The 25,656-nt window shown below is 49.3% G+C and overlaps 1 protein-coding gene across 4 annotated transcripts in view; it reads right to left on the bottom strand.

Annotated features, from left to right (window-relative positions):
* The window catches only part of LOC105837949 (MICAL-like protein 1), a 62,793-nt gene that overhangs the window by 16,212 nt on the left and 20,925 nt on the right, over positions 1-25,656 (bottom strand). For 2 of the 4 annotated variants that reach the window (XM_028191348.2, XM_036293425.1), the window contains exon 2: positions 4,299-4,625. In XM_028191348.2, coding sequence (XP_028047149.2) covers positions 4,299-4,450 — 152 coding nt within the window. In that variant the 5' untranslated portion in view covers positions 4,451-4,625. Of the gene's footprint in view, positions 1-4,298; positions 4,626-4,692; positions 5,015-12,981; positions 13,539-25,656 lie in introns of those variants that run through there. The other 2 variants (XM_012683155.3, XM_036293426.1) reach the window with 2 other exon arrangements.

The raw sequence follows: 25,656 nt of genomic DNA, 5'->3' as shown, positions 1-25,656 counted from the left end.
TCAGAGGGGCACTTTCAAAGAGAGGTGACCGAGGATCAAAAAGCCTGAAAGGGGAGCTTAAGTGCCGATCGGAAAACGGCGGTATAATCGAAAACCTCGGATGCCGAAAATGCAATATCGCGGCTTCTACTCGGCGGACAAGCGTGTCCTTCTTCCCTGTAATTTACAGTAGATTATCGTGGACAGGATTACCAGTCGGTCCTGACGCTTCCTTTTTTTTTTTTTTCGACGACGCGTCGATGACCATTTTTTTTCTTTTTTTTTGACGCAACTGTCTATAACGTCGGGCTCCACGAGCGCTCCACTTTTAGGTAAATCGATATCGGCACAGGCCGTATTCGCCCGGCGGTTGAAGTAATACTTGAAATTCTAGGTCGGAAGATGAGCACCTGTTCGACGCTCGAGTTCGGCTGCTCGATTGATAGCGCGATATGGGCAACCCCCGCGCGCATGGCGAAATGTTGAAACTTTTGTTACGATTTATGTAGAGCGTGAAATCGACGCGTCACTCACTCCCCTCGCTCGCGCATTGTTGCACACGTCCGGAGATTCCAGAATTGCGAAATTGCGTCGTGATTATGTTACAGGGATATCGAAGCGGCGTGAAATTCCAAGTGATCTGTATCGAGAACGCGGAGAGAGAGAGAGAGAGAGAGAGAGAGAGAGAATCGCCAATAACACAGACAATGGGATATCGTTTCTTCGATTCCTCCTGTAATAATCTCCTGGCTCCTGACTCGTCTCACAACTCGTCGCGATAAATTCGGGATCTGATGGACGACGACGGTCTCTCATCTCACCGGGACGAGGTCACGATGAGTCAGAGTTCCACCGGGCCGGTGCCACACCCACACCCCTTTTATTCTCGTCTCCCCAGTCCTCATCTCCTTCTCTGTCGCAGCCGCAAAAGGACCACCACGAGGGTCGACTCGTCTTTCGGCTTATATCGGTGATATTTCATTCGCGGGCGTGCACGTCATTCCGCGCTATATAAATCGCCGTGAGGTCTCGCGAGATCTCCGCTCTTGTAGGATGGAAATCTAGCGCGGCGACGTTACACATCGCGCGAGAAATCGCGCTAAGCTGAAACGAATGATATCCAACAACGCGGAGATAGCGTTGGAGTCGCATTATCGCGCGGCATCAGCCGCAATTTTCAACGCAATGCTGCGAGCGAGCGAGCGAAAGTTCAAACGCGCATCGCGCGCGCGTTGTACCCATAAATTCTCGCGCCTATATATCTCGTGCGCGCATCTATTATATACATATATATAGAATTAACGTAATCCCTGACGGATTTTACCAAAGATCCCCTCTATGAGCTGCCTCCTCGCCGATCGGTTATTTAGGGTGCACACCTGTGCCTGTGGGTTTCACTTTCACTCGCGTCGGAGATCGCCCAGATATTCTCACGTGACTCGCCTCTTCCGGACTATTCTCTGTACCCGGCACTTCTTAATTCGCGACTCGCGAAGTGCCTGCCCGACACAATAAGACATCTCGACCGAGACGCGATCTCCTTAATTTTCAAACGCGGATACTCAGACAATAACCATCAGGGGAACATTATATACGCGTTTCGCGACACGGAATCTCTTTGTCTTTCGTCGGAAGAGTTAAAATAACTCGACGTGAAGTTTCCGAAGTTTCGCTTTGAAAGGGAGAAGGAGGGGATAGGAGAGCGAAAGACAGAAAAAAAGGGAGGAAATTTCGTTTCGCGCCGCGAGAACGGAAGGTAATAAAGGAAAACTTCTCGCCGTTTTATTGCACCCCGCCGCGTTACGTCCGAGTAGATTTTGCCGGCGACTGACCGAGACAATAAGAGGAGGAGAAATGAAGAATGGCCCCGCAACGATCTCTCGTTCGCGATAAAAAGCGAATTCCCTCTGTCGTGAGACCTTGACTATTGGAGCGAACTCTTCTGAAGGGAATACTCGTACATCGAACAAACATCTCTGCCTACAAAGAGAACGTCTCGCTTTTCCTCTCGCGACTTTTTTCTTTTTAATATATACCTCTTCAAATAATTTTTAAAAACGACGTTCTCCATCTCGTCGAGGTAGATAAAGGCGGATAAAGACGCGCGCGCGCGCGCGTGTGTGTGTGTGTGTATATTGCGTCTATCAAACTGCGAAAGTATCTAATTCTATCTGACACAAAACCGAAGTGGATAGGATGAACCTCGATAAGAAGCCGGAACGAAGAGGCTTTTCGTAGAAAGACGATAAAGAAAGGCCGTGGGATGGGATCTCTTATTTCGACGAACACAAGAGCACATTTCCTTTTAAAAACGCCATTTAATCTGTAACAGAACACATCTTATCGCACGACGTGTATATCGGGGATACGAGGAGAGCGAGTGAATCCTCCTCGCGATTTATAACTCAAATGTTATTTCAAAATCGCAATAAGCCGCAAAATTATTAATCTTATCGAAAAATTAATCGCGCGAACGTTGCGATTTTCCCCGCGAAGATTTTCCGTGGCACGTGTATGCAAGCGGCACAAATGTATTCTGTTGTTTATTCGCTCGCGTTAACGTATCGAACGAATTGCAATAATTATCAGCATGTTTTCGAGCACCAAGGGGATATTTATTTGGACGGCCGCCAGGAAAGCTCGAGGTGTTGTCTTCATGAATAATTGAAGACAAATCTCTACAACGTCCGCGATGCTGTCCGGCGTTTTGCCCCCCGGTTTATCGATTATCCGTTCAAAAGAGTGATACGCGGAAGGAAAAAAAAAAAAACAAACGTCGCCGACTCAAACATCTCGTGGTTGTTGTCGATTTCTTTCTCTCGAAATTGAAACTTCAAATCGAAATGAATTTTATTATTCGGTGAAGAAGTGCAAACGCCGACAGCGGGTAGGTTGATCGCGTCCGACTGGTGAAGAAAGCAGGTTACATTCCGTGACACATTGAGCCCCGCCGTTATGCAATATGGAACTGGGTTAACACGTATCGTCGACGGACTGTAATTTAACGAAAAATGTTTCGAAGACACTATCGAACACGGTCAAGAGCAGAATATTTCCGAGGGAGAAAGAGAGCGAAGCTGTCGAAGGAAATACCGAGGACCCCCCGAGACCGCCGATCATATTGCGTAACGCGACACAATTCCCCGGTCTCTGCATTCCGTTATCACCTATAAAACACCGGGGCCACATCCCCTCCCCCCCTCCCCCCTCCCCCCCCCGCGTGATGGGTGCAGGCTGCTGTTGCTTTATCGATCGTCAATTCACTGAACTTCTATTTTTAGAAGGACCTTCCTTCGCCGCCCGAGAGAGCGCCGGCGACGCGAAATCCTGGGATTACTGTGAAGGGGGACAATTCGTCGGAGATGCGTCGGAATCTCCGGATCTTTGCATCTTTCGGATCCCCAGAGATTCCCGGGTATCTCAATAATTCCTCGGGCACTAAAAGTGTTTGGATACCAAGACAAATTTTTCAACTTTTTCTTGTTACACCTTATATTGGGGGGGATCTCGGATAATAATATCGTTCACTACAAACGATGGAAATATTATGTCATTCCGTTTAATATAATTTATTGCTTATTCGGTAATGGAGCCGCCATTATTTTCTGTGATCACTTTCTAATTTTGCGCAGCATCAAGCTGCAGAATAAAAGCTTCTTCGAGAGGGAAGGAATTAAGAAATTAAATAATTGAATAATTAATGCATTACATTAACAAAAACGCCATTTATATTTATTTATAAAAAGCATTACTTCCCAGCTCGCCTAATGTGTAACACCTAATCGTGAGATAATCGTGTTGAAATAACGAATAAAAAGAACCCGGCGAGAATCGTCCAATGGCACCCAATTAAGATGAAATACGACCAAGTCGGACGAGACGCGTGAGGACCCGAGCTCTCTGTTACTTAATTTACGCATAATTAAGATGAAACACAGCCAAGTCGGATGATGAGGCGCACAAGCACTCGAGGGAGGTTCTCTCTCTCTCTCGCTTAATTTACGAGACAATCGGCTTAACGAGGACAATTCAAAGCCGCGTCAAGAATCGAGCGCGATGTGCGGATTAAATCGCACTTTTTAAGAGCACGTTACAACACGATCGACGATTGGCGTCGATCGTTTCCCACGGATTATTACCGTCCGGGGGAAAGAGCGCAGCAATAAAATTCACGCCCGATAAACGGTGGAAAAATGATTTCACGTCGTTATCCGCGTAATATAATATCTCGTCTCTCTCTCTCTCTCTCTCTCTTTTTCTCTCCCCCCGAGATATTTACCGCGGTTACAACGGCGATTACATACTCGCTATAAACTTACATGAGGTCCGGCCGAAAGTGATGAATCATGGCGCAGAAGGCGAGTCCGTCTCTCCAGGAGGTGGTCATGTTTTGCACGTTTACACCCGGATAACCGTCGGTTATCCGACGGCACCAAAGCTCCAGCGCCTTCGTACCGCGTCTCTCGCCCATCTTACGATGCTTACGGCCTCTTCCCTTTTTTTTTTCCTCCCCCTTTCACGCTTCGCGAGAAAGAGAGAGAGAGACGACTTCCTCTTAGCGGTCGCTCCGAACACCTTTCCTTCACTCGCGGCCACAGAGCTCCTCTATGGAGCGCCTCTATAACGTCAGCACGATAATCTGGCTTCTGAAAAAGAGAAACAAATTTTCGCGTATGTAGTAGAATCCGCAGCTGCAAAACTCGTTTCTATTACCTAGCGACGCGATCAGAAAGTTACGTATTACGTCCCAAGATCAACCGTCAACTGCGCTCCCGTTACGTGTAAATAAATCTCTGCGGTATTTTCTCAACGCGCTCTCTTGCAACGTCACGATCGTCACTTGTTGGACGTCGAAAGAGAGAAAAGAGGGAGAACAAAGAGGGGGGAAGTGAGAAAGAAGGGAAGAAAAGCAGAGTGTCACCGCAAATCGGTGGCGCCGAGCCGGAATGATCGAGCGGTTCGTTTCGTCATAACGGGCCGCGGCGCCGCGCCGTCCTCGAAAGCTGACCGCTAGGAAAGAAAAGAGTAACAAAAAGCTCGCGCGAGCTACAAAAATCGCAAGCGCCGTTCGTCGACGGACTCGGCGAAGAGACCGGAGTGATGTTTTGCGTAACGTGAAAGCGGGTGGCCGCGGGAGCGACGCGTGAAACCGCGCGCCGGATCAAGCGTGAAACCGCGTGCGCGCGCGCGTGCGTGTTTCACGCGTCGGACACCAATTCGTGTGTTCCACGCGTCGTCGCTTGCGCCGAGGGGAAAATCCGCGAAGACCAAGACAATTCGCCGAAATCGACGAAAAAAAAAACAAAAAAACGCCGCGATGAGAAGGGAAGGGGGAGGAAGAGAGTAATAATGTCGTAACGGTTCGCGCGGTTACGATATCTCGCGTGCCGGTTAAAAATTCAGGAACCGACGCTCCATGTAATGCGAAAGCCGGATACGGCATGGAATATTTACAAGTTGAAAAGAAATCGCGCTGATACTCTATTTTCACCTTTCCCGCGAATCGCCGCGTCGATAAACGGGAAGGGGGGAAAGAAGGCGGTTTTTCCCGAGAAATCCATTCGGGATCATCTTGCTCCGCACGTGACGCGCGGATCAACGGCAGGTGTCCCCCTTCCCACTTCCCCCTCGGTCTCCCTCGCGCTCGGTTTTAGCGCAAATGCGAAAGTGGACCGGAGCGACACCGACATCTAAATGAGATTCGTAATTGCTGCAAGATGCAATAAAGCAGTGCGCGCGCGCGCGCGTTGCAGCGTGTATTACGCATTACGACAACGCGCGCGCGATATCACACGGGCGTGAAAAACTGGAACGGATAGGCAGTTAACGGGAAAGTGCTCGCGGTCGATCCTCGCGTTTAGCCTAGTCCGACCGGTTTCTACTAAACCTACGACGGCCTCTCCTCTATCCGTAACAACAACGCTATTCGCCCAACTATCCCACGGGTCTCTTTCTCGCGCGCGCGCGGGGATGGAGGGAAACGTCAGTTTCCAGTTTTTGCGGCCGCAGCTCTATGGTTGGTGAATTCTGTTATTTGTCGCGCGCGCGCGTAGTAGATCGTAGTAGGGGAGAAGAAGCAGTTAGCCACGCGATTTCATTGTATCGTTGCGACGCGCGCTTTTGTCGCGACGCACTTTTTTTCTCATTCCTCGGAACCACGCATCGGGGTTACCACGTCGCTTTTGTAGTCACCTCTTCTTTTCTTTTTTCTCTCTACGCGGGAGACAAGTCCGCGACACACTTGTCTCTCTCGCGTCGGCTTTCACCGGAGGACAAAAATCGTCAACGTTTTGCAGTCAGCACAAGTCCCGTCCGAGGCCTCGCAACCTGTTCGCTTTTCCGCTCCCGTAAGGGAAAGAGAAAGAAAAGGAGGGAGGAGCAGAGAGCTACCGCGGCCGCTCGTCGAACGGACGGACGGTTTTGCATGAATTATGATGCAATTAGAGGTCCGTGGGAGCTTTAAAGTTTCCGCAGTCGCGTTTTCCGGAAAGCAGCACACAACCCCGCGTGCGCTGTCCTCCTCTCCGCCTTTTCTCCGCTCGCTCGTTAAGCTCCTCCGACGTTTGCAACGGTATCCCCCGACAACGTTTGCGCACCGTGATTAATGGTCCAGCCGTGAGTGAAACGTAAGTGCGCAGAAATAAGTAAAAGTTACATGCGGCAAAGTGGTCGGCCTTGTTCACCGTTCGCCAACCAGGCAGCCGCGAGGCTGCAAAGGCCGTCGTCGCCGCGTTGCAGCAGGTGAGGAGGCACCGCGAGACAGAGGGGGCGGATGTCCCCGGCGAAGCGAGGACGCAGCCCCCGACGAAAGAAACAGGCGAAGATCAGAGACGGCTCGTTTCCCCGATAGGTAGATCTCGCGACAAGTCGCGACGACCCCACCCAGTAGCATGGTCCTCTCGTTTAATCGTTAACGCCCGCGATAAGATCGTCAAGGTGAAAACCGGACGGCTACGCGCGCGCGCGCGTTACGAGCCATTATTCTAGGAGAATCAGGTGGGAATCGGCGAAGAACAATTCAAGTGAAAGTAAAAAGTATACAAGATAAAAGCGAAAATTATATTAAGCGCCGGGAGGCGATCGAGGAGAACTTCCTCCTCCTCAACAATTCGACGGATATACATCGCTTTCGCGCGAGTTTTACATCTCGCTGCGACCGAGCACCGGCTCGTACGGCTTTCGCGAAAAGCTAATATTTAACGTGTGCGAAGACGGGATATCGCGCGTGTGTCCGCGGGGCTGAGCCTAGAGGTATACACACACACACACACACACACACATACACGGCTCTCTTGCCGTATCAAAGAAGGGCTCGCCGCCGCGCGTAAAGCGCGAGAGCCTTTCGAAAGACATCGGCTCGGGCAAAAGTGAAGGTGCATCTATATGGCCCCGTGAAAGAAAAGGAGAGACAGAGAGAGGGGGGGGGGGGAGAGGAGGAGGCCTCATGAAAGATTCATGCTGGCGAGGAAGACGGCCCGCGGCGCTGCGAGACACCTGCGGTAACCTGCGCCACCGAATATAGTTGTAGTTTCACGGAAGATTAGGACGTCCCCGATATTTTTACAGTTAGCCGCGTGTCCCGGAATCGAGGGAAACGGACATCGGCGGGGCTTCCAGCTCTGTTGTTTTCGCTGCCTACCATACCCAACCCCGTGGATTGTACGTGTCTCGGCTTTTGTACGCCTTTTTCTCGGCCGGGTTGACACGGTTAAGGATAAGTCACGGGGACGACGACGCGCCGTCTGAAACGCGAATTGACTTTCTCGCGCGAGGAGAAGGAGGAGGAGGAGGAGGAGGTCGAGCGCGAGCACGCTCGATCTTTTTAATTCGCTCTACTTCTCGTCGTCCGTCGAGTTACGTCAACCGCGCGCCTCGCAAATCGGCGTCATTCCTCGAGCGTCTGACGCGGACGATGGCGATACGAGAGGCGCAAGGGAGCAGGACGCGAAAGCTCGGGAAGCTTTCGTTCCGACGCTACACTTGAGTGACGCTCCTCGCGACTCGGCGCGAAAGCGCACACGCGATCTGTGACTGCGCAGTCGCTGGCTCGTAGAGGTGAAAGAAAAGAAAAGAAAAGAAATGTCGAACGCATGATGCTGGACGCGCACTGTTTACCCACTCTCTTCTCCGAGCTCCAAAGGCTAATCTACAATGTGCGCTTCGCTTCCTCTGTCTCTCGCCATCGAAAGATAAAAATTGACGAAAGAGGCGAGAAAGAAAGAGGCACGATGGCTAATAAAACAGAAAAGCAAGAAAGCAAAGAGCATTTATTGTTAGAGTAGCTTTAAATCTCTTTTACAGAACTGTCTCGTTTACCTGAAAATAATGTCGAACAATGTAGTTTTTACAGGGAGGACGAAAGTCGCACCGAATCTCGGTGGAGACGCTAAATGTCCGCGGCTTATTAGGATCCGGCTTACACGGTTAATTTGCCGGGAGAATCTAGCGCGCGCGAGAAACTCTTAACCGTAGTTAACGCGCGTGTGATAATGTTTATAAGCGTTAATGTTGCAACGTGCTCGCGATTAATCCCACGAACGCGATTCTGCACACTTCGGAGAAGAGCGCGAGGGGAGTTGGGAGAGACATTTAGACGGAGCAGCGCCGAGAAACTTTCCACCATTTGCCTGCCGCCGCCGTCTCCGTGTCGTTAGCGTCTACTTACGTTAAATTACGCGGTTAGAGAAACCGACATACAAATTCACTCGGCAAAACGCGCCGGGGAGAAAAAAAAGAACCTGCCTAACTCGCGTCGCCGACAAGAATCTAAGTGCCGTCCAGGATTTGTAGTTTCCAACTTGAAATTGAAATGTATTATCGGTAATTCATGCCTATTGCCATTCCTACTTTTCACTTTACAGCTGTTCTCTCATAACGCCCGTTCTCAAGGACGAGAGTCGTCTGAGATCGTTAAAAGTTCTTGACGTGTATTATTTCTCTTATTTAGAAGTATATTATTATTATTATTATTATTATTGCGAGATAACTATCATTCTTAACGCATAAAATTATATTATAAATACATGAATATATGTGATAACAAATACAAAACAAATTCGTTCGTATGTTTTCAGTATACATCAGATAATTAGTACGTGTATATAAAAATTTATTATAATTATGATAAAAAATAAAAAATATACAATATTAATAATGTATTATCTAAACGGTCTAGTATATTTTTCCGCATTATTCACAAGGGATTACAAAAAAAAAAAAACGCTTCTAAAATTTTAATAAGAAGTCGAGAAGGTAACAAGATGACACGATTACCGACAAGTTTCAATTTCAAGTCCGAAACTACAAATCCTGGGCGGCATATGCAACGATCTAGCGCATGCAAATGTGCCTTCTTAAATGTATAGGAGCACCGATGAATATTTAACCTGCTCGAGCAATCATCCTTACACAGTCTCGCGCCTATTGATTTTCAGAGCTTAAATGTCGCGGATTACGGAGAACTCTGCTAATCCCTGCAAATCCCCCGTTATCGTCGCGGATTCACGACTTAAGAGCTGCGCGGCGATAAACTCGCGCGTCTCTCCGTGGCAATTAAGCCGATCGCAAAAAAAAAATTCGTCGCAAGAAGCTAACGTTCTCTCTCGAAAATACGGTTAGACGGGAATCGAGGAGAGCCCGTCCGTCGCGCAGCCGGCGGTGCGAAATTTATTACCGCGTCGCTGCGCGGACTCAAGCGACAGCATCGATCATACAGATGCGTCGTAACGAGACGTGTGTCTCATTATCACAAGAACAAAAAAATGGATCCTTCCCTCCCTCCCCCTACTTCTGTCCTCTCGTCTTATTCGTTAGAATTCACGACGAGCGCGGTGGTACGTCGCAAAGTAGATCGGAATATCGATCATCCGGCGCGAAAAAGTGGAGAGAAGCGCAGCTTGCGGGAGCTGAGCTTTAACGAGGAGCGGCCGAGATTGGCGCGGCTGAAGACCGGCGCGGTTTAAAGCGCCCTCATAAAGCGCCTGAATAACGCGCCGTCGTTAGCGCTAACGATATGGGTACAAAGTGGCGTGGACGTAACGTAACGGGGAAGGCGGCGGCGGCTGTGCCGCCGCCGCGCGCTCGTAAATTCCGGGGCAGAGCTTTCATGAGGAGCGTATATAAATATATATATAAAAGCGCCGCGCCGTTCCATTTTCCCTCCGTGCGGAAATCCACGGGAGAAGATCGCGAGTTCCGAGACCGCGAGAGACTCGACCTTGATCCCGTCGAACGAGGCAACGAGGCAGCGACGTGTGCGCGCGCGCCATTGTTCGCCAAGATTACTTTTCCCTGTATATCTCGTAAAAAGAAAAGAACGATCCCGCGCGTCTCGCGAGCCACGAGGAAAAGGAAGAAGAAGGAGGAGAGGGAGGGGAGGTGGGAAGAAGAAAGCTTGCAGAACTTACGACACATCCGCTGGAACCGAAGGCGAGCGCTCGCCTGCCAAAAAGGGCGCCGAAGATCCCCGAAGAGAGGAAAGAGGGAGGGAGGGAGGGGGGGCGAGGGAGGAGGCCAAAATGATTGGCGAGGGGCGAGCGATCGAACACGTCGGTGTGGGAACGCCGAGTCTTTCCTTCCAGGAAGGTAATTTCAACCCGTTCGCGGCGGGTATAGGTGGTCACGCGATTGCGTCTCTACACGTGGAGGAGACGGCGGAGCCGAGCTCAAAGCGAACCGATCCTCCGCATCGGACCGAGTTAAAGACTACCTGTCCGAAAGCGCTGTAGTGTGTTGGGTCGAAAGAAAGAGAGAGAGAGAGAGAGAGAGAGAGAGAGAGAGAGAGAGAGAGAGAGAGAGAGAGAGAGAGAGAGAGAGAGATGGACTTTCCCTCCTCTGAAAAATCCGCCCATCCGGGACCGGAGGCGCCGAGAGGGAACCGACGTACCGACACGACAGAGAGACGAGAGAGGAAGAGATGGACCAAGGATGTCGTCGTCGCCGCCTCGTATCGTTCCTGCCCATAAAGAGGCTGTTTATCAACGACTACTTTTAGAAGCGTCGGTGACTCACGCAGGTTCACGCAGAGATACACCACGTCGTCTACCTACCGAACCTGTCCATCGTCACGCGCGAAGCGAGCCACGGGGAGCCACCGGCTCCGACGTAAACCGCACACGCACGCACGCATACACGCCTAGTCCTTTTATCTCTCATTTCCGCCGAACCGGGGTTTCCTCGTCGTTTTGCTCGCACAAACGAGCCCTAGACGGGTTTTTAGCTGGCGTGACTCACCTTCTTCTTTCGCTCCGACGACGTGCGTGCAACCGAGATTCGACCGATCACCGTGAAAAGGCCCCGATAGCGCGGCGGACGGGCTCCCCGCTGGACAACGGTCTACCCTTAATTCGGCACGTTTCTAAAAGGCGCCTCTCCAAACGCGTAGACGCATATTATTATGTAGAAAGGGACCGTTCGAGTAGAGAGAGAGAGAGAGAGAGAGAAGAAACTCGGTTTAAGACGTCAAGTGAGCCGACGGTGAGCAGCATCAACGATCGATAAATTCCTCGGACATCTTCTTCCTCGGATCTCGACGAGAGAGAGAAAAGGAGAGAGGATTTATCTCTCGCGTGCGGGGATTTTAGCATCACGCGAAGCAACGCGCGCGCGCAGCGGCCAGATGGGCGCCGCGTACGTACCGTCTACTCGCTGGTTTTGTTTGTCGCGAGGCGAGGACGGCGACCTCGTTTGCGTCGCGACGCAAAACGCGCGAGGCTAATCCTCTACACACAGCTACTGCAAGATACCGGACGTACTCCTCCTCCTCGGCATAACGCACGACATATGAATATATACGTATGGCTACGTCGTGTAATTAAAGTGTGATACCCAGACCCATGTCTCTCTCTCTCTCTCTCTCTCCCTCCCTTTTTCTCTCTCTGACGCGCGATAAGACTTATATTCCCTCCTGGAAAACCGATTACGTCGAATAACGGCCGCTAATGGATTTATCAACGCATGGGAAATTCTGCTGCCGGGAGGGAGAGAGGAGAGGAAGGAGGAGAAACGAGTCACCTGAGAAATCCATTACAAGGAACGGAGATCGTCGCGCCGCGTCAGCGGCGAGGTGACACGCTGGCAGACAGACAGGCGAGGAGGAAACGACGCGAGGTTTCTTCTTTTTTTTCTCTCTCCCTATCTCTATCTCTCCTAAGCTCCTGCGTCTAAAAAGAAAACGAAGAGGATCGTGGCCAGCTAGCTCCCTGAACGCGCTCGTCGAGGGAAAAAAAACCGGTATATTTGGTAGTCTCGAGCTAGCGAGGCCGCGCGTGCAGCGTGCGCGAGAGCCGAACAATATTCGGCGCGGTGCGCCTCTATAACTTTGTTCTTCCTCCTGGTGCGCCTACACGCTCGCGCGCGCACGTACGCGTGAACCGAGGATACCGTGGGAACGGGTCCCGGCATAACAGGTAGTAAGACAGTCGCGTCTCTCTCTCTCTCTCTCTCTTTCTCTCTTCCTTTTCCACCGTGTTTCACCACGCAGCCCAGCGTGCATCCGTGCGTGCAGTATCGACCTTCATTGATTTTTTATGGATATTCTTATTTCGCGCAACGGTCATTTATCGTGTGTTACGATCTCTTCGGTTTTAAGTTGACCCCCTGGACAATATTGCGCAACATTAACGTTGCATGTAGATAATTCGGGGAAACTCAACGTCGGGCCTCCACCCGACGATCGATAATAACGATATATGCAACAATATTAAAGTCGTCTAGATCGTTAATTTAGGAAAGGACAAGCGCGAAATGCGTAAGAAACGAGACATCTTATCCTACCGTCGAGAAATACGCGTAAACGGCAATTACGATAAGGCGCCAGGGTTGTATATGCACAGTGACATAATCGCGAAACTTGCGCAAATACAATATGATTCCGCGTCAACAACGCGAGTGTGCGTCGGCGAATAAAAAAATCGCAAGGCAATCAAAAATTAAGAGCGCGCACCATTTCCCCTTCCACCCTCCCGCAAAAGTTACGCATTCGCGAGGTGGCCCGTTACTCACCTTACGTCACTCGTGCGCGAGAGACCTAACTCCTTTCTTCCGGAGCCTCTCTCTCTCTCTCTCTCTCTCTTTCTCCAACACGTTGTCCACGTCCACGAGCGTCGTCGTTACGCCATTTAGACTCGCCCCGGGGTTCCTCCGCTAGTTGAATGTGAAACTGACAGTCGCGACCGTGAGCGCAGTCTGCTCCAGTCACCGACGTGCGTGCGTGCGTGCGTGCGTGCGTGTGCGGATCCTCCGCGCAAACCGCGAATATACACACACACGCGCATACACACGCGGACAACGACGTCCCTAACCTCAACCTCAACCTCAACCCCAACGGCACCCCGTGTGACGGCAGGATCCGTTGGCTCGTTCGAGCGAGCGCGGGTTATCGCACGCTCCCTCGCCTGGTAGTAGCGGACGCGCACGGCGCGCGCACGCGACAGCGAAGCGTATTCCGTGTATACGATATACGTAACCGTGTGCTGCACGTCGGTGCACGTTAGTCGGTGAGAAGCGCGCGCGTAATACTCGCGTTCACGGCGCGCGCGCGATGCTGCGACTGAGACGCCGCGCGCGGCGTGCACGGTTTTAACGGCGCGGCCGGACGGACGGCGGTGGCGTCGTCCTCGTCGGCGAGACTCTCGCTCGCACCGCACGCCCCGGATGCCCCCGTCCGTTCGTCCAGCGCGCGAGAGACTCTTCTCCTCCTCTCTGCTGCGGCGGTTTTTAGATTAGATACATTCACGGGATACTCATGCCTCGATACGCGACCGGTAGCTCTATTCGGCGTTATCGAATTTGTATATACAAATCGACTGTGTATATAATGTAATTTGAATTCGTTGGACATATTTCGTGTGTTTTCGTTCCGATCGTTGAACTTCTATAAACTGTTCCCGGGTATCGGAAGATAAATATCCCAACATATCGAATATGTATACTGACTATTGGAAACTGTCATTATTAATCTTAAATATATATTTTTTTGTCGAGACAACTTGTTTGTATTTTTATTCTATAACCAGTACGAATAATACAACTACAATTAGGGTTGGGTGGTAACTGTAGTGTTAAAAAGTTGAAAGTTAAATAATAAAATTAAAGAGCGAATAACTTTTGGTTTTAACTAGTTTTAACTAGTTAAGTTTTTAAAACACAAATTTTTAATTGTATTAATTTTCTTTCCCAAGTTTAAAATTTGCTACATAAAACCATAATGGAAAGAAATACATTTTCACGTAGAAAAGAATATTACTTCATTGTTTCGTGTAAACTTAATTTGTACAAATAAAATGTTCAATTTATTTGATGATTCAATTTATATTATTGTTTTTTTAATTAGAATAATACAATTAAATTAACTTTTTAATTATTTTAATTTTTATGTAACTGTTAACCGAGTTAGTTTTTTCGTGTAACTAAATTTTAATGTGATTAAATTAATTTTGTCATTGCAAAACTTTAACTTAATTTGATTAAAAAATACATTAGTTTACTCAATCCTAACTACAACGCAATTAAGAACAAATATTTAGGACATTAAAAACAAGTTTCAGATTCGTTTTATCCGGATATTGATTTCATTATTTTTGAAATAATAAATTTTTTTTTGTATACATTAATATCATTTGGTATTTCATATTTCATATAATAATAAATAATTACATTATTTTATATAGTAAATCGTTTAAAAAATTCAATAGTCTTATCTCAGCATCATTATGACAGGAAAAAATGATGATGGAATCGACGTTGAATCACCAAATCGACACATTCGGTTTACCGGGACATTTACTTTGAAAGATCTCAATTTCGCAAATATTTCTTTGTTTATCGATAGATAATCAGAAACCACGCGTATGACTTTGAGTGCTCCGACGTGCGCTTGTGTTTCGCGCGTTATCTCATTACGTTTATCTCATTACGTTTATCTCATTACGCGCGGAGGAATATTACGCGATTATTACAAGTATTCGCCGCTCATCACCTCTCTCGCACGGATGACGCAACACGCTCCACTTCTGTTCTGCATGCATAAAAATGCCGTTGCAATGCGTGATGTCAGGAATATCTTGAGAGAGAGAGAGAGAGAGATCTTGCCCACGAGCGGCGTAGATCTCTCTCAGCTGCTTCGTAGCTGAGCTCCCGGGAAAAACGGGAGAGAGATGTGCCTTTGTGCCCGCATAAATCCCCGCAAAAACGCCGCCTCGTTATGCCGTCGGTGTTATAGGGGGGACCAGGTGTTACGAACGTACGTTACAATATTCTCCGAGTCGACGGTAAACACAGAGCGGTCCTCCTTCCGAAAAATTAAATACCGCGGCAAGTGACGTAAAGCGCAACGAATGAGATATTAGACATTAAAAAAACGCTACAGGTAAATAACAAGTTTACAAGCAGTAGCTTGTACTCAGAGTGTTCCCGTGAGACTTCTATTCCCGATATCTAATATCTTTCTTTCGTCGTGTGCGCGCCACAGAGCGCCTAGTTTCGGCTCCGATCAAATCACTTTCGCCGCCGTCAATCACGCGTTCGCGATGGTAACACGCAGGGTCGACGGTTATAACGGACACCCAATCTGAATCCGCGATCTTCGCCGCCGTCCGTCCGTCCGTCCGTCCGTCCGTCCGTCCGTCCGTCCGATCCGTCCGATCGAATTCACCTCGCGTGATCGTGACTCGTTGTCGCGGCATGCGGACAAGCGTCAGGGCGTGGGTGTAGGTCGACGTTGGCCGCTCTGTAAATCCCACCCGCGAGCTATCGGGCCGCTCGCGTATATCTATATACCGGTCAATTGTCGATCCCCCCCTCCCCGCTATTATTCGCGTAACGTCGCGCGAGATAATCGGGACGATCTCGGGCTGGCTCGCGCTTGTCGGCCGTTTAACACCCCCTCCGGGCCGGCCGCGGGATACTTTTAATAGTAACGATCGATCGATCGCCGTAGCGCGGTTTCCATTCGCGTCGTGATAATCGGCCGTAGATTAACTTGAAACTCGGTTTACCCTCCGTCCTCTTCTAATTCTCAGAAATAGAAAATGTTGGAAGATAAGTTGGACGCCGGGCTTAAAATTACACCGCGGGTGTTAACTTTAAACTCGACGTTTAACTTACTCCCCGATATTTTCTAGAGAATTATATTTTCTAGAGAATTATATTTTCTAGAGAATTATATGGAAAAAGAGCAAGAGGTAAAATAGACCGAGTTTGAAATCAATTTACATCAGGTGGCGAAAACTAGTCTCGGCGTTTTCCCCTCGGAATTTGCACGTGCCTTTTCTTCCCTTTCGCCTCGAGACACCCCGTGAGAGATTCATATATTTCGCTATATATCCGTGAATAAAAAAGTCGTGAATACCGCGCGCGGACACGTTCGTCGAGCGCGGCATTCGTCGTTCGCCCCGGCAGAGTACTCCTTTATTTTTCTTCGAGCGAACTCAAAGAGCGAATCACCATGAATCGCGCATAATTTGGTGCTGGCTTGAGAGATCTCGCGCCGCTAAATCAGAGACGCGAGAGACCTTCCTCCTCTCCGAGCCGGGCGCGCGATCGATAGTAGCTGCAGCGCTGCTCTATGCCGCTCTAATTTCCCGCTATTCCGGGTGCCCCTCGCACCGGGGCCCCCGCGGCGATTCTCGTCCGTTTTCTCGCGCGTCCTCCACCTCCTCCTCCTCCTCGTCGTCCTCGTAAGGAAGCGGGCAGAGCCTTTGACAGCAGCCCGGAACGGCGACCCCGCCGCGACTTCCTTTACGGATCGCGGAGGACGGCTTTCGTTTCCCGTATACAGAGTATACATGTATACCTTGACATGTGCCTGTGTGACGCGCACGGTGTGACCCCGTCGTGGTTGTCGTCGTCGTCGTCGTCGTCGTCGCGCGATCGCGTTTCACCGCGATCGCGATTGTCGCGCGATGCACGCGCGTGACCGTGATCCGGCCCGGCGTGTATTGAAATGAAAAGAAACGGCGAAATCGAAACGAGGTCAATTTGGCTCGGCACCAGGACAGGATAACAAGGTTAACTCGTAAACGTCGCTACGCGGAAACCTACCCGGTGATTTATCGTATACCGCGAATACTCTGCCGTCCGCGCGACGATAAGCCGCACGCGACGCGAAGCCGCGAAAGCGGCGAAAGCGCGCGACCACGCGGGACGATTCTTTCTTTCTTTTTTTTTTTTTTTTTAAATTCGCCACGCGGTTCCCGCGAAGAGCGAGCCTCATCTCTGCGCCCTCTCCCTTCTCGAGCCCTCGAATAATGAAAAATAAAAAAAAAAAGGAAGGGAAGAGGAAACGACGACGTGTGCCCGAGAGGCGAGAGTTTTCCCGGGAAAACCGGGCAGCTGCGCGCCCCAGATCTCGGTGCCCGTTGTTGTCGCGCGTGGGAGACGTCGGAGACTCTCTCGGAGAGCGTTGCTCGTAATTCGTCGCAATTGCTCGGATATTCCGTCCATAATTTCGCCCATTTGTCGACGCTTATTAGGCCCGCGGCCACTTAACCCCTCGACGACGACGACGTTAATTACGCTCATCGTTCGCGTCTGCCGTCGTTGACGGATGCGACCTGCCGTAATTCCGCGCGCCTCTCGCGGAAACGTGACCGGCTGTGTTCGCACGTTCGGGTATAGATTAAGTACGGGAGAGGAACAGGAAGAATTCGCCGATCGGATTCATCGTCGAGGTCTCCCTCTCGGATTCTCCGTTGCTCTCTATCGAGGCGCGAATCGATTTGCACGTACTCGTGCGCTCGGACGTTCTAATTCCCACTTCCCGCAGCTATTTCGGACGCTCTAACGATTCTATATACCCATTTCCGACACGGCGTGCGGCTCGGATATCGTATCGATTCGATATCAGGACGTACGATAAAATTTTAAGGGTCTCGCATTTCCGGATCCGTTAAGAGATCGTCTCCAAGTGACTTTGAGCGCAAACTTACTTTCGAAAAAAAAAAACAACAAAATCTGAAGAGTGATTTCTCGAAACGAGAAAGAAACGACACTCTTGATAACAAATAATAAAAAAGTCCGTCTCTCTCTCTTCACGCTATATTAGCTTAGAGAAAATTAAATGTATCAACCTGGGTCGTGCTCTGACAGGATTCGAAAGTGTATAAATATACATCGGGAGCATTAAAAAGGAATCAATGATAAGAGTAATTAACCAGGCAGATAACAAGTTTCCAGTCGAGCGGATTCATTAATATCCGGTAGTCGCCAATCGAAACGAGAGATATTTCTTTAATTATCATCTCGTATATATAGGGTGTCACGGAATAATCGCGTTTTCTAATTACAAGTGCAGCCCTGTCGATCGACGGATTAATTACGACTGGAGATAATAACGGCGATTTGAAAGTCAACGATCAGTTCAAATATTTCTTTGCTGTATTTCTTGCAGAAAACGCATACGTACGAGATAGCAGATGAAAATGAATGGTCGCGCGAAAAACCGACGTCGTTAAGGTTGCAAACCCGCGCTGCAATAATTCGTTGACTGTGGGCCTACAAAAAAAGATGATGCATTCTGTGCCGCATGCTGCCTGCACGTGTCGAAAGACACGTGCCGGCTAGATGGAGACGGGAGACGTGATTATAAAACAAATACGTCTGGAGCAATTTGCCGATAGAGTTCAACGGAAAAATATTGCTACTTCATTAATGGCTATTCCCTTTGGTATGCGACGTTAATCTGGTACGAACGCGGACCGCTTCCCTTTTGTAATATTATGATAATCAACACTTCTTTCGAACAATATTATCTCAAAAATCGGTCCGCTTCTCAGCTCGCAGTTAGAAAAGCGCAAGAGGGTAGCAAAGAAAAAAGATTGGAAATTTTTCATCCGAAACTCGCAACGCCAGCTCGATTAAGAAAAGATAACGAGAGAGAGAGAGAGAGAGAGATCTTGCGATTTCTCAGTAAGTGTGACGCGTGTAAGATTGCAAGTTGACAATTGATGATTCAAAGATCTTAACCTCTTCTCGGAAGAAATCCCTCTCTGACGCATGTGTTTACAAAACTCGATAAGTTTACCGATTGTTATCCCCCTTATACACAAACCCCTTTGTCTCTTTCCTCTTTCTAAATTACCAGAGTGAGATCGAAATAAATTGCACGTAGCGCGGTAATGAAGTTTCCGGGAGCAAGAGAAAGAGCAAGAGAACGTCCGTGGCCTCTTCTTCGCGCGAAGCTACGCTCTTCCAGGAGCGAAAGGCCTTCGCGTTCTTTGGAATTCGACCGGCAACTCCGGGGGTATTGTTAGCACGTAACTTGTGAAAGGTCAGAAGAGAGACGAGCCGGCGGACACGCTCCGCGGAAACGACGCCGGCAGAATCGATAGTAAAAGGCGATGCGGGGTCTCTTCCAGCCTCGCTCTATCGTAATTGCGCTAAAAGTCACCGCCGATGTTCCATCTACGTTATTATACGTCCTGCGAGCGACAAGTGAATTAACCCCTGGGAGCGGGGGCGAACTCTCTCGCGCGCGCGCTCCTCTCCGGCTAAAGTTTCGCCCCCATCCCCTTCAATTTTCGAACAAACACCTAATTGACTCGGAACCTAATTGGCTTTAAATAAACGAGAACCGATCGGGCGCCGCGTTGCATTTATTGATAATAAACACGGTACCGACCTCAAGCCGCGACCGAGAGAGGGGTCTTAATTAAATTTCCGCGCGTGAATCGTAAGACGCGTGCAAAAAGCGGCTTACCGATGGCGACGGTAATAAGAATGCGCGACAGTACAAGACGTATGAAAATGGCGACCGGCTTGAGGAGACCGAGAAATACGATCTGACAACTCGCTGTCGGCGTCGCGGGTCGGGGAGATATCTGATAAGGCTAATCGCGCTTGTCGCGAACGAAAAGCCTCGAATATAAATCGCGGGCTTGCGTAAGGCTATAGCGCGATAGATAAAGACATGCATTATTCCGGGCCGGGTGAGTCTCTACAGCCGCTGAGGGCTTTCGTACGTTTCAGACGTTTCGAGCACCCGGGGCTCGATGAACCGACGTTGAAAATATTTGCCCATTTTTTTTTTTTTCGAAACGGAAGCCCGAAGGATCGCCTCCCGTCCTCCCGTCCCTCGTAGCCGAAAACCGCGGGGCGCACGCATGACGCGTACGGCGCGACCGAGAGACTCTCAGGCTCCCGGCTTTCTCTACTTTTAATCGATCACGCGCGCGCCGCGCCGGCTATACCCCGATATAGTTGTCCCGATTTCTATCCAGTTCCAGTTCGCGCATAATTTATTAAGGGCTGCCTAGGAACGTGAAACGTACCCGAGGAAGTGACCGGCGTATACCGGCCGGCCGGCGAATAGGATCGTTATCGCGGTCGATTTCCATTCCTCGCTCGCGCGCACGCCGAGCGAAATGGAACAAACTGGAGCACGCGTTACAACAGAACGCAAGCGTATAGCGTTATAGTGTGCGTAGCTTTCTAATCCGCCGGCCAACTCGGCGAGAGTGGTGGTCTCGAAGTTTCCGATTATTTTTCTCTCACGAGATTTATCGCCGCGACTTACAATGTCGAGTTACGTCAGATCTTCTTGGGGGGAGGGGGGGGGAGGGGAAAGAACCCGCCTTTCTTACGTGCGTCCGTTCTATAAATTTATTTCTGCGCGTTTGCATTCGCTTTGATATGCTTTTTTTTCTCTCCTTCGTTCCAATTCCCAACTCGCGTCCCGTTCGGTGCAGCTGGTGCGTTTCCGTTCCGGAAGTAAATTCAAAAGGCCGTTATTGCGCTTCCGCGTGTCCGTATTGTGACATCTCGGTACCGCGCCGGTACATAATGCCACGTTTTGTTGCGTGTCATTACGGTTCCCGCTCGCCTGCGGGAAATGATACTGCAACCTCCGATACAACAACGATTTAAATTTAATTGGAGCACTTTGTGCAGCGTTAAATAAAATTTGAAAGGAGCGCGAAAAATGCGAATGATATATTATCCGTATTTTTCGCGCGAGCAACTTTGATCGCGATTATATTTTACAAATGTTTTTGCGATAATCTGTTGTCACTCTCGGGAAAAGGACCGATTACGTAATATACGACCCCTAATGATGGGAAACTGGGTGACAAATGATAGTCGAACGAATAAGTTTCTAGTGGCGCACGGTCGATGCTAACGTATTGCGTCTATCGTTAAGTATAAATTTTTTCAAATGTGACAAAATGTAGGACTTTATGTAGATAGTGTATTTAACAGATGACAATCACAAGCCATACTGGTGGATAGCTAATTTTGTGTCTACAAATTTCATCGATTCAAAACGAATGTAATGGCTTAAGGATTGAAACTGAACTCGATGAGTTTCACCATTCATCAGTATCGCTGTACACTGAGGAAAAAGTGTTGTTAAATTGATGACTGACTAAATTTTTCAACTAGATTAAATTTCCCCAGTTCAAGTATTTACGTAAATTAACTCAAATACATAAAATACTTGAACTTCAATTTAAGTATTTATATATTTGACTAAAATACACAAATAGTTGAATTAAAGGAGTTTAATCAAGTTGAAAAATTTATATAGTCAAATCAACAACTTTTTTTTATCTCAGTGTAATTAAAATGCAGTACCTGCAAACAGTTCATGAAATCCCATGAATAATACTGTACATCGAACGCGGCTGTAAATCGAACGGGATTAAGAAAAAGAAAATATGAAAATGTGATATCGGCGAAGCGAAAGGGAGAAAGGAAGCGCGAGGGCAATGCGCCGAAGGAAACCATTGGGAAAATCTGACGAAGGTGGGAATTAATGAAATTCCGAAGAAATAATAATACCCGGTACACGCGCGTTCTTCGGGAGCCGGGGACAAAAATGGGTCAAGCGCGAGAAAATCCGAGCGGATGCGCGCATCCCCCGCGATCGTATCCGGGCGACGGCGTTATGACAATTCTCAGCGGCGCTTTACGGCCGATCATGTCGCAGCTACGGTTACGCCATTTTATTCCGCCGAAATTACGACTTCCCGAGAAGGTGGGCGATACGCGGTAGAGCGAGCTTTACGAGGTGTAATTCAATACAAACTGTGCGGCTTTTGCCTATGAATTCCAGATAAAATACGATGCACGCCACTTCAAATTTCTATTCGTTGTCCATTTCGGTAAATGGATTTTCGCTGGTAAGAAGAATAGCGAAAGGTTTCTCCCCGTGTCTCCTTTTCTCTCTTGACAAGATTAATGCGGACAATACGGAAGATGCATCAATCGCGAACTCTTGTCATTTTGGTTTCTTGTCTATAACATCGTCCTCATTCTCGGCGCGATCGCGTGTAACGTTGCTGCTATTCTCGGAGAAAACCGAATCGGCGAAATCTCCTTTCATACGCCGTTTCTATGACGACAAAATGGAAAGATATGTTCGATCGTCCAATGCGACGAAGGGGGAATCCTTAATCTTCCTGGTCGCGAAGCGTGATGGACCTCTCTGAGAGATTCCATCGGGGGTTTCCGCGTCTATGATAAACGCCTCGTGGTAAACAAACCTTGACTAAAACCAGGATATTATCGTTTCTCGTAAACCTAATGGCCTTTTGTTGCGTCACCCGCATTATTTAAAGCTGGAAGAGGTGAGAGGGAACGCCCCGGGACTATAAATAGTTGCGTAAAATCACAGTTAATTGGAGTTTTACAGTTAATTTGAATTTCATACGCGTTTATCTCGCTTCACCTTATCGGACGAATTTTGCGCAGGAGAGAAGCCACCCGGTGGAAAATTAATTCCCTGCCTCCCATTACCGAAGGATCACGGTCGATCGCTCTCAGGCGGGATTTGCAAGAATTTCGTTAATTAAGATTTAAATCATGTCCTAAAGTGGCACGGCCGCCTCTCAATCACCGTGGGCATCGAATAGACCCACGAATGGACCATTACGTTTCCGGGCAAATACAGAGCACATATACGCGAGCGTTTCTATTTTTAAACGGAATTTTATCTTGACGAAATTTCGATTAGAGGCTTTGATATATGAGAGCGCTCAATAATGAGATTCCATGCATAATGTTGAACCGAAAAGACCCGACGCTATCTGCATGATAATACGTGATCATATGCGTTGCAAATTATTTCGTGACCTGTGTACTAGTGTTACACTTTTGTTCCCCTATACCCGGAATTCCCCTCCGTTCGTTCCGTTTCACTGTTACCGAGAGAGCAACCTAATAAAAAAAAAAAAGCCACTGTTAGCACACTTTCCTAAATGTTAAAAACTTATAATATTAGACGAGAGATGATGTATCGCAGTTCACGTACTTATTAATGCAGTTAGAATTGCGACTCATGTTATTCGATACCAAGTCCTGGTCTTAGGAACTTCCTACCTCCTCCATCAAACGCATTGCATGATAATGCGTAAAGTTATTTAGGGGTTTAAATTATGCATTATATGCGCCGCTAAAGTTGGGAAAATTGTCGATGGTCCTCGAAAATTCTGATCTTTAATTAATAGCGAGAGGCGTTGCGCTCCCGCCGCTGATATTTAGACCGAGAACGAATACCAGCGATCGCAAAATTAATCAAGTTATACCAGCAAATCGTAAAATCCAGCCTTCTCGAGATATCGACGAGTTGTTGCGAAAAGAGTAGTGCTATTGCGAACAAGCGTAACCATCCACCGCTGGCGTGCTCGCAAAGAAAGCGCAAACGCATCGTGTAATTATATGCATATTCGCTCGTTCGCAATTGGACGGCACGCACGCAAAGGTTTCCGCTCTCCGACTCGGTCACGCGATTGGAAACCGATCCGCGGAATATCCTAACATCAAAGAACATCCCGGTATTCCGTGCGTTCCCTAAATTGCCGCGGCAAACTCGAACGAAAATTTAGCCACCTGAAGCTTGAATTCCGAGTCTTGAATTCCACCGCACGGCCTCCTGGCCGGTAGAACGAGGGAGGAACTTTGTCCAAAATGTACAATGTAGGTAGTACGAGAGGGAGAGAGGAGGGACGAGAGCGGTGTGGCTGCGAGCAATAATTTCAGACTCGCGACAGAAAATGGGAACGGTTGTCGCACAACTGCGTACGTCGAGGAGGGTCGCGGACAAACAAAGGCCGAGAAGGACGAGACGGAGGAACGCACGCGGAGGGCGGGCCGGTTCATCGTCGTCGTGCCGGGAAATCAAAACACGAGGGTCAGGGCGACGGGAGGGGAAAAACAGGGAGGTCTCCGGCTCGCGTGCATAACGCGCGGCATGAATTAAACATACCGCTGTTCTCGCGAGCGGAGGCTCGAGAGGAGGCGAATACCGAGGAGAGAAGCGTTGATCGGCAGGGAGATGAAGGGAGGAATGAAAAGACTCGGTGAAATTGGAGTCGTACGAGAGGGAAAAGACGAGGGACGCGCGAGACGAAAGGAGGGCGGAAAATGGGTGGAGGGGAGAGGGACGCGGGGTGTCCCTCTCTAGATTCTGTGGCGTTGAAGATTCTCTGGCTGAACCTAATATTCCGGTCTCCTAATGTTCGACATATGTTACCCTCGTCGGAAGAATATCTCGATAAGACCAAAATGTTACATAACATGTATACGCAAGCTTGCGTAAACCATTATATATCGACGCTCCCTCCCCCCCCCCCCCGATCGAGATCGTATCGATGTTCCTCTTGGTGCAATTTCCATTATCTAACGCTTCGGGTAAAGTTCGCAACTCGAGTCGAGTTGCATTCTATCGACCCTGATATTAGTTATTCGTAGCGTCCGTTCCCGAACCATCGGGCCTGCCCAATGACTGGAAGGACAATAGCTGGAGAGTTTACGAGAACCGGCCCCCGAAACTTGGCCCCGACGACATCGAACGGTACGTGGAACTTGAAACTCTCACCCCCGTGAGCGAGCACGTCCGCGACGACCTCGGTCCTCTCACCATCCTCTTCCGCCACATCCAGCCACCACTCTCGCGCGCTCGTTCGCCTTCGGCTATCTTCGCTGGCGATCGGTCGCGCGCAACCCTCTCCGACAAGGCGGACAGGATGACCGGGGAAAACGACGACCAGCGGAGAGGGTGCGGTCGAATGCGCGGATGCGAGACGTGGCGAGCGGTTACGAGAGAAGGGACGCACAGGGTCGGCGTATGTTTTACGAGCGATCAGAAGCGATTCAACTTCCGCAGAGGGACCGGGATAGAGAAAGTGAGAAAGACGTGTGTATTTTGGGATCCTCTTTCTCATCCCTTTCTCGCCCTCTCTCGGACTCGGGCCAGCGCATATGCGTAATACACGCGGGCGTTCTGCGTTTGTACACAGAGGATACAGCCGTTCTCAGCTCACTCCCCCAACTCGCTCGCCTCCGGCAAGAGGGAGCGCACGCGAGTAGGAGACAACCATACTCAGACACGCGTACATCCTTTCACGCGCGCGTATCACATACACACACACACACACGCGCGCGCGCGCGCGCGCGAACGCAGATATAAACTCCCACATACGTACGTACATACATACATGCATGCATGCAGGATGCGGCGGAGAGGCCCGGAGGCACCACCAACGAGTTCCCCGACCGTTTTTCCCCTCCACACATACACACGTACATAGATTAGGTCCTTCTCGCTCGACCCTTCGGCTGTCCTCTCGCGCTCCTCTCTTTCGCGCGCGCATGTTTTCCGCGTGCTGGCCCCTCTGACCCACCCATTACCGCTGCCGCTCTACTCTCTCGCGCAAACGCCGTGCTCTCGTGCTTCTTCCC

The sequence above is a fragment of the Monomorium pharaonis genome, chromosome 11 (genome assembly GCF_013373865.1).
Source record: "Monomorium pharaonis isolate MP-MQ-018 chromosome 11, ASM1337386v2, whole genome shotgun sequence".
Classification (NCBI taxonomy): Eukaryota; Metazoa; Arthropoda; class Insecta; order Hymenoptera; family Formicidae; genus Monomorium; species Monomorium pharaonis.
Note: the sequence above shows the minus strand (reverse complement) of the source record. Positions and strands in the feature narration are given on the sequence as shown.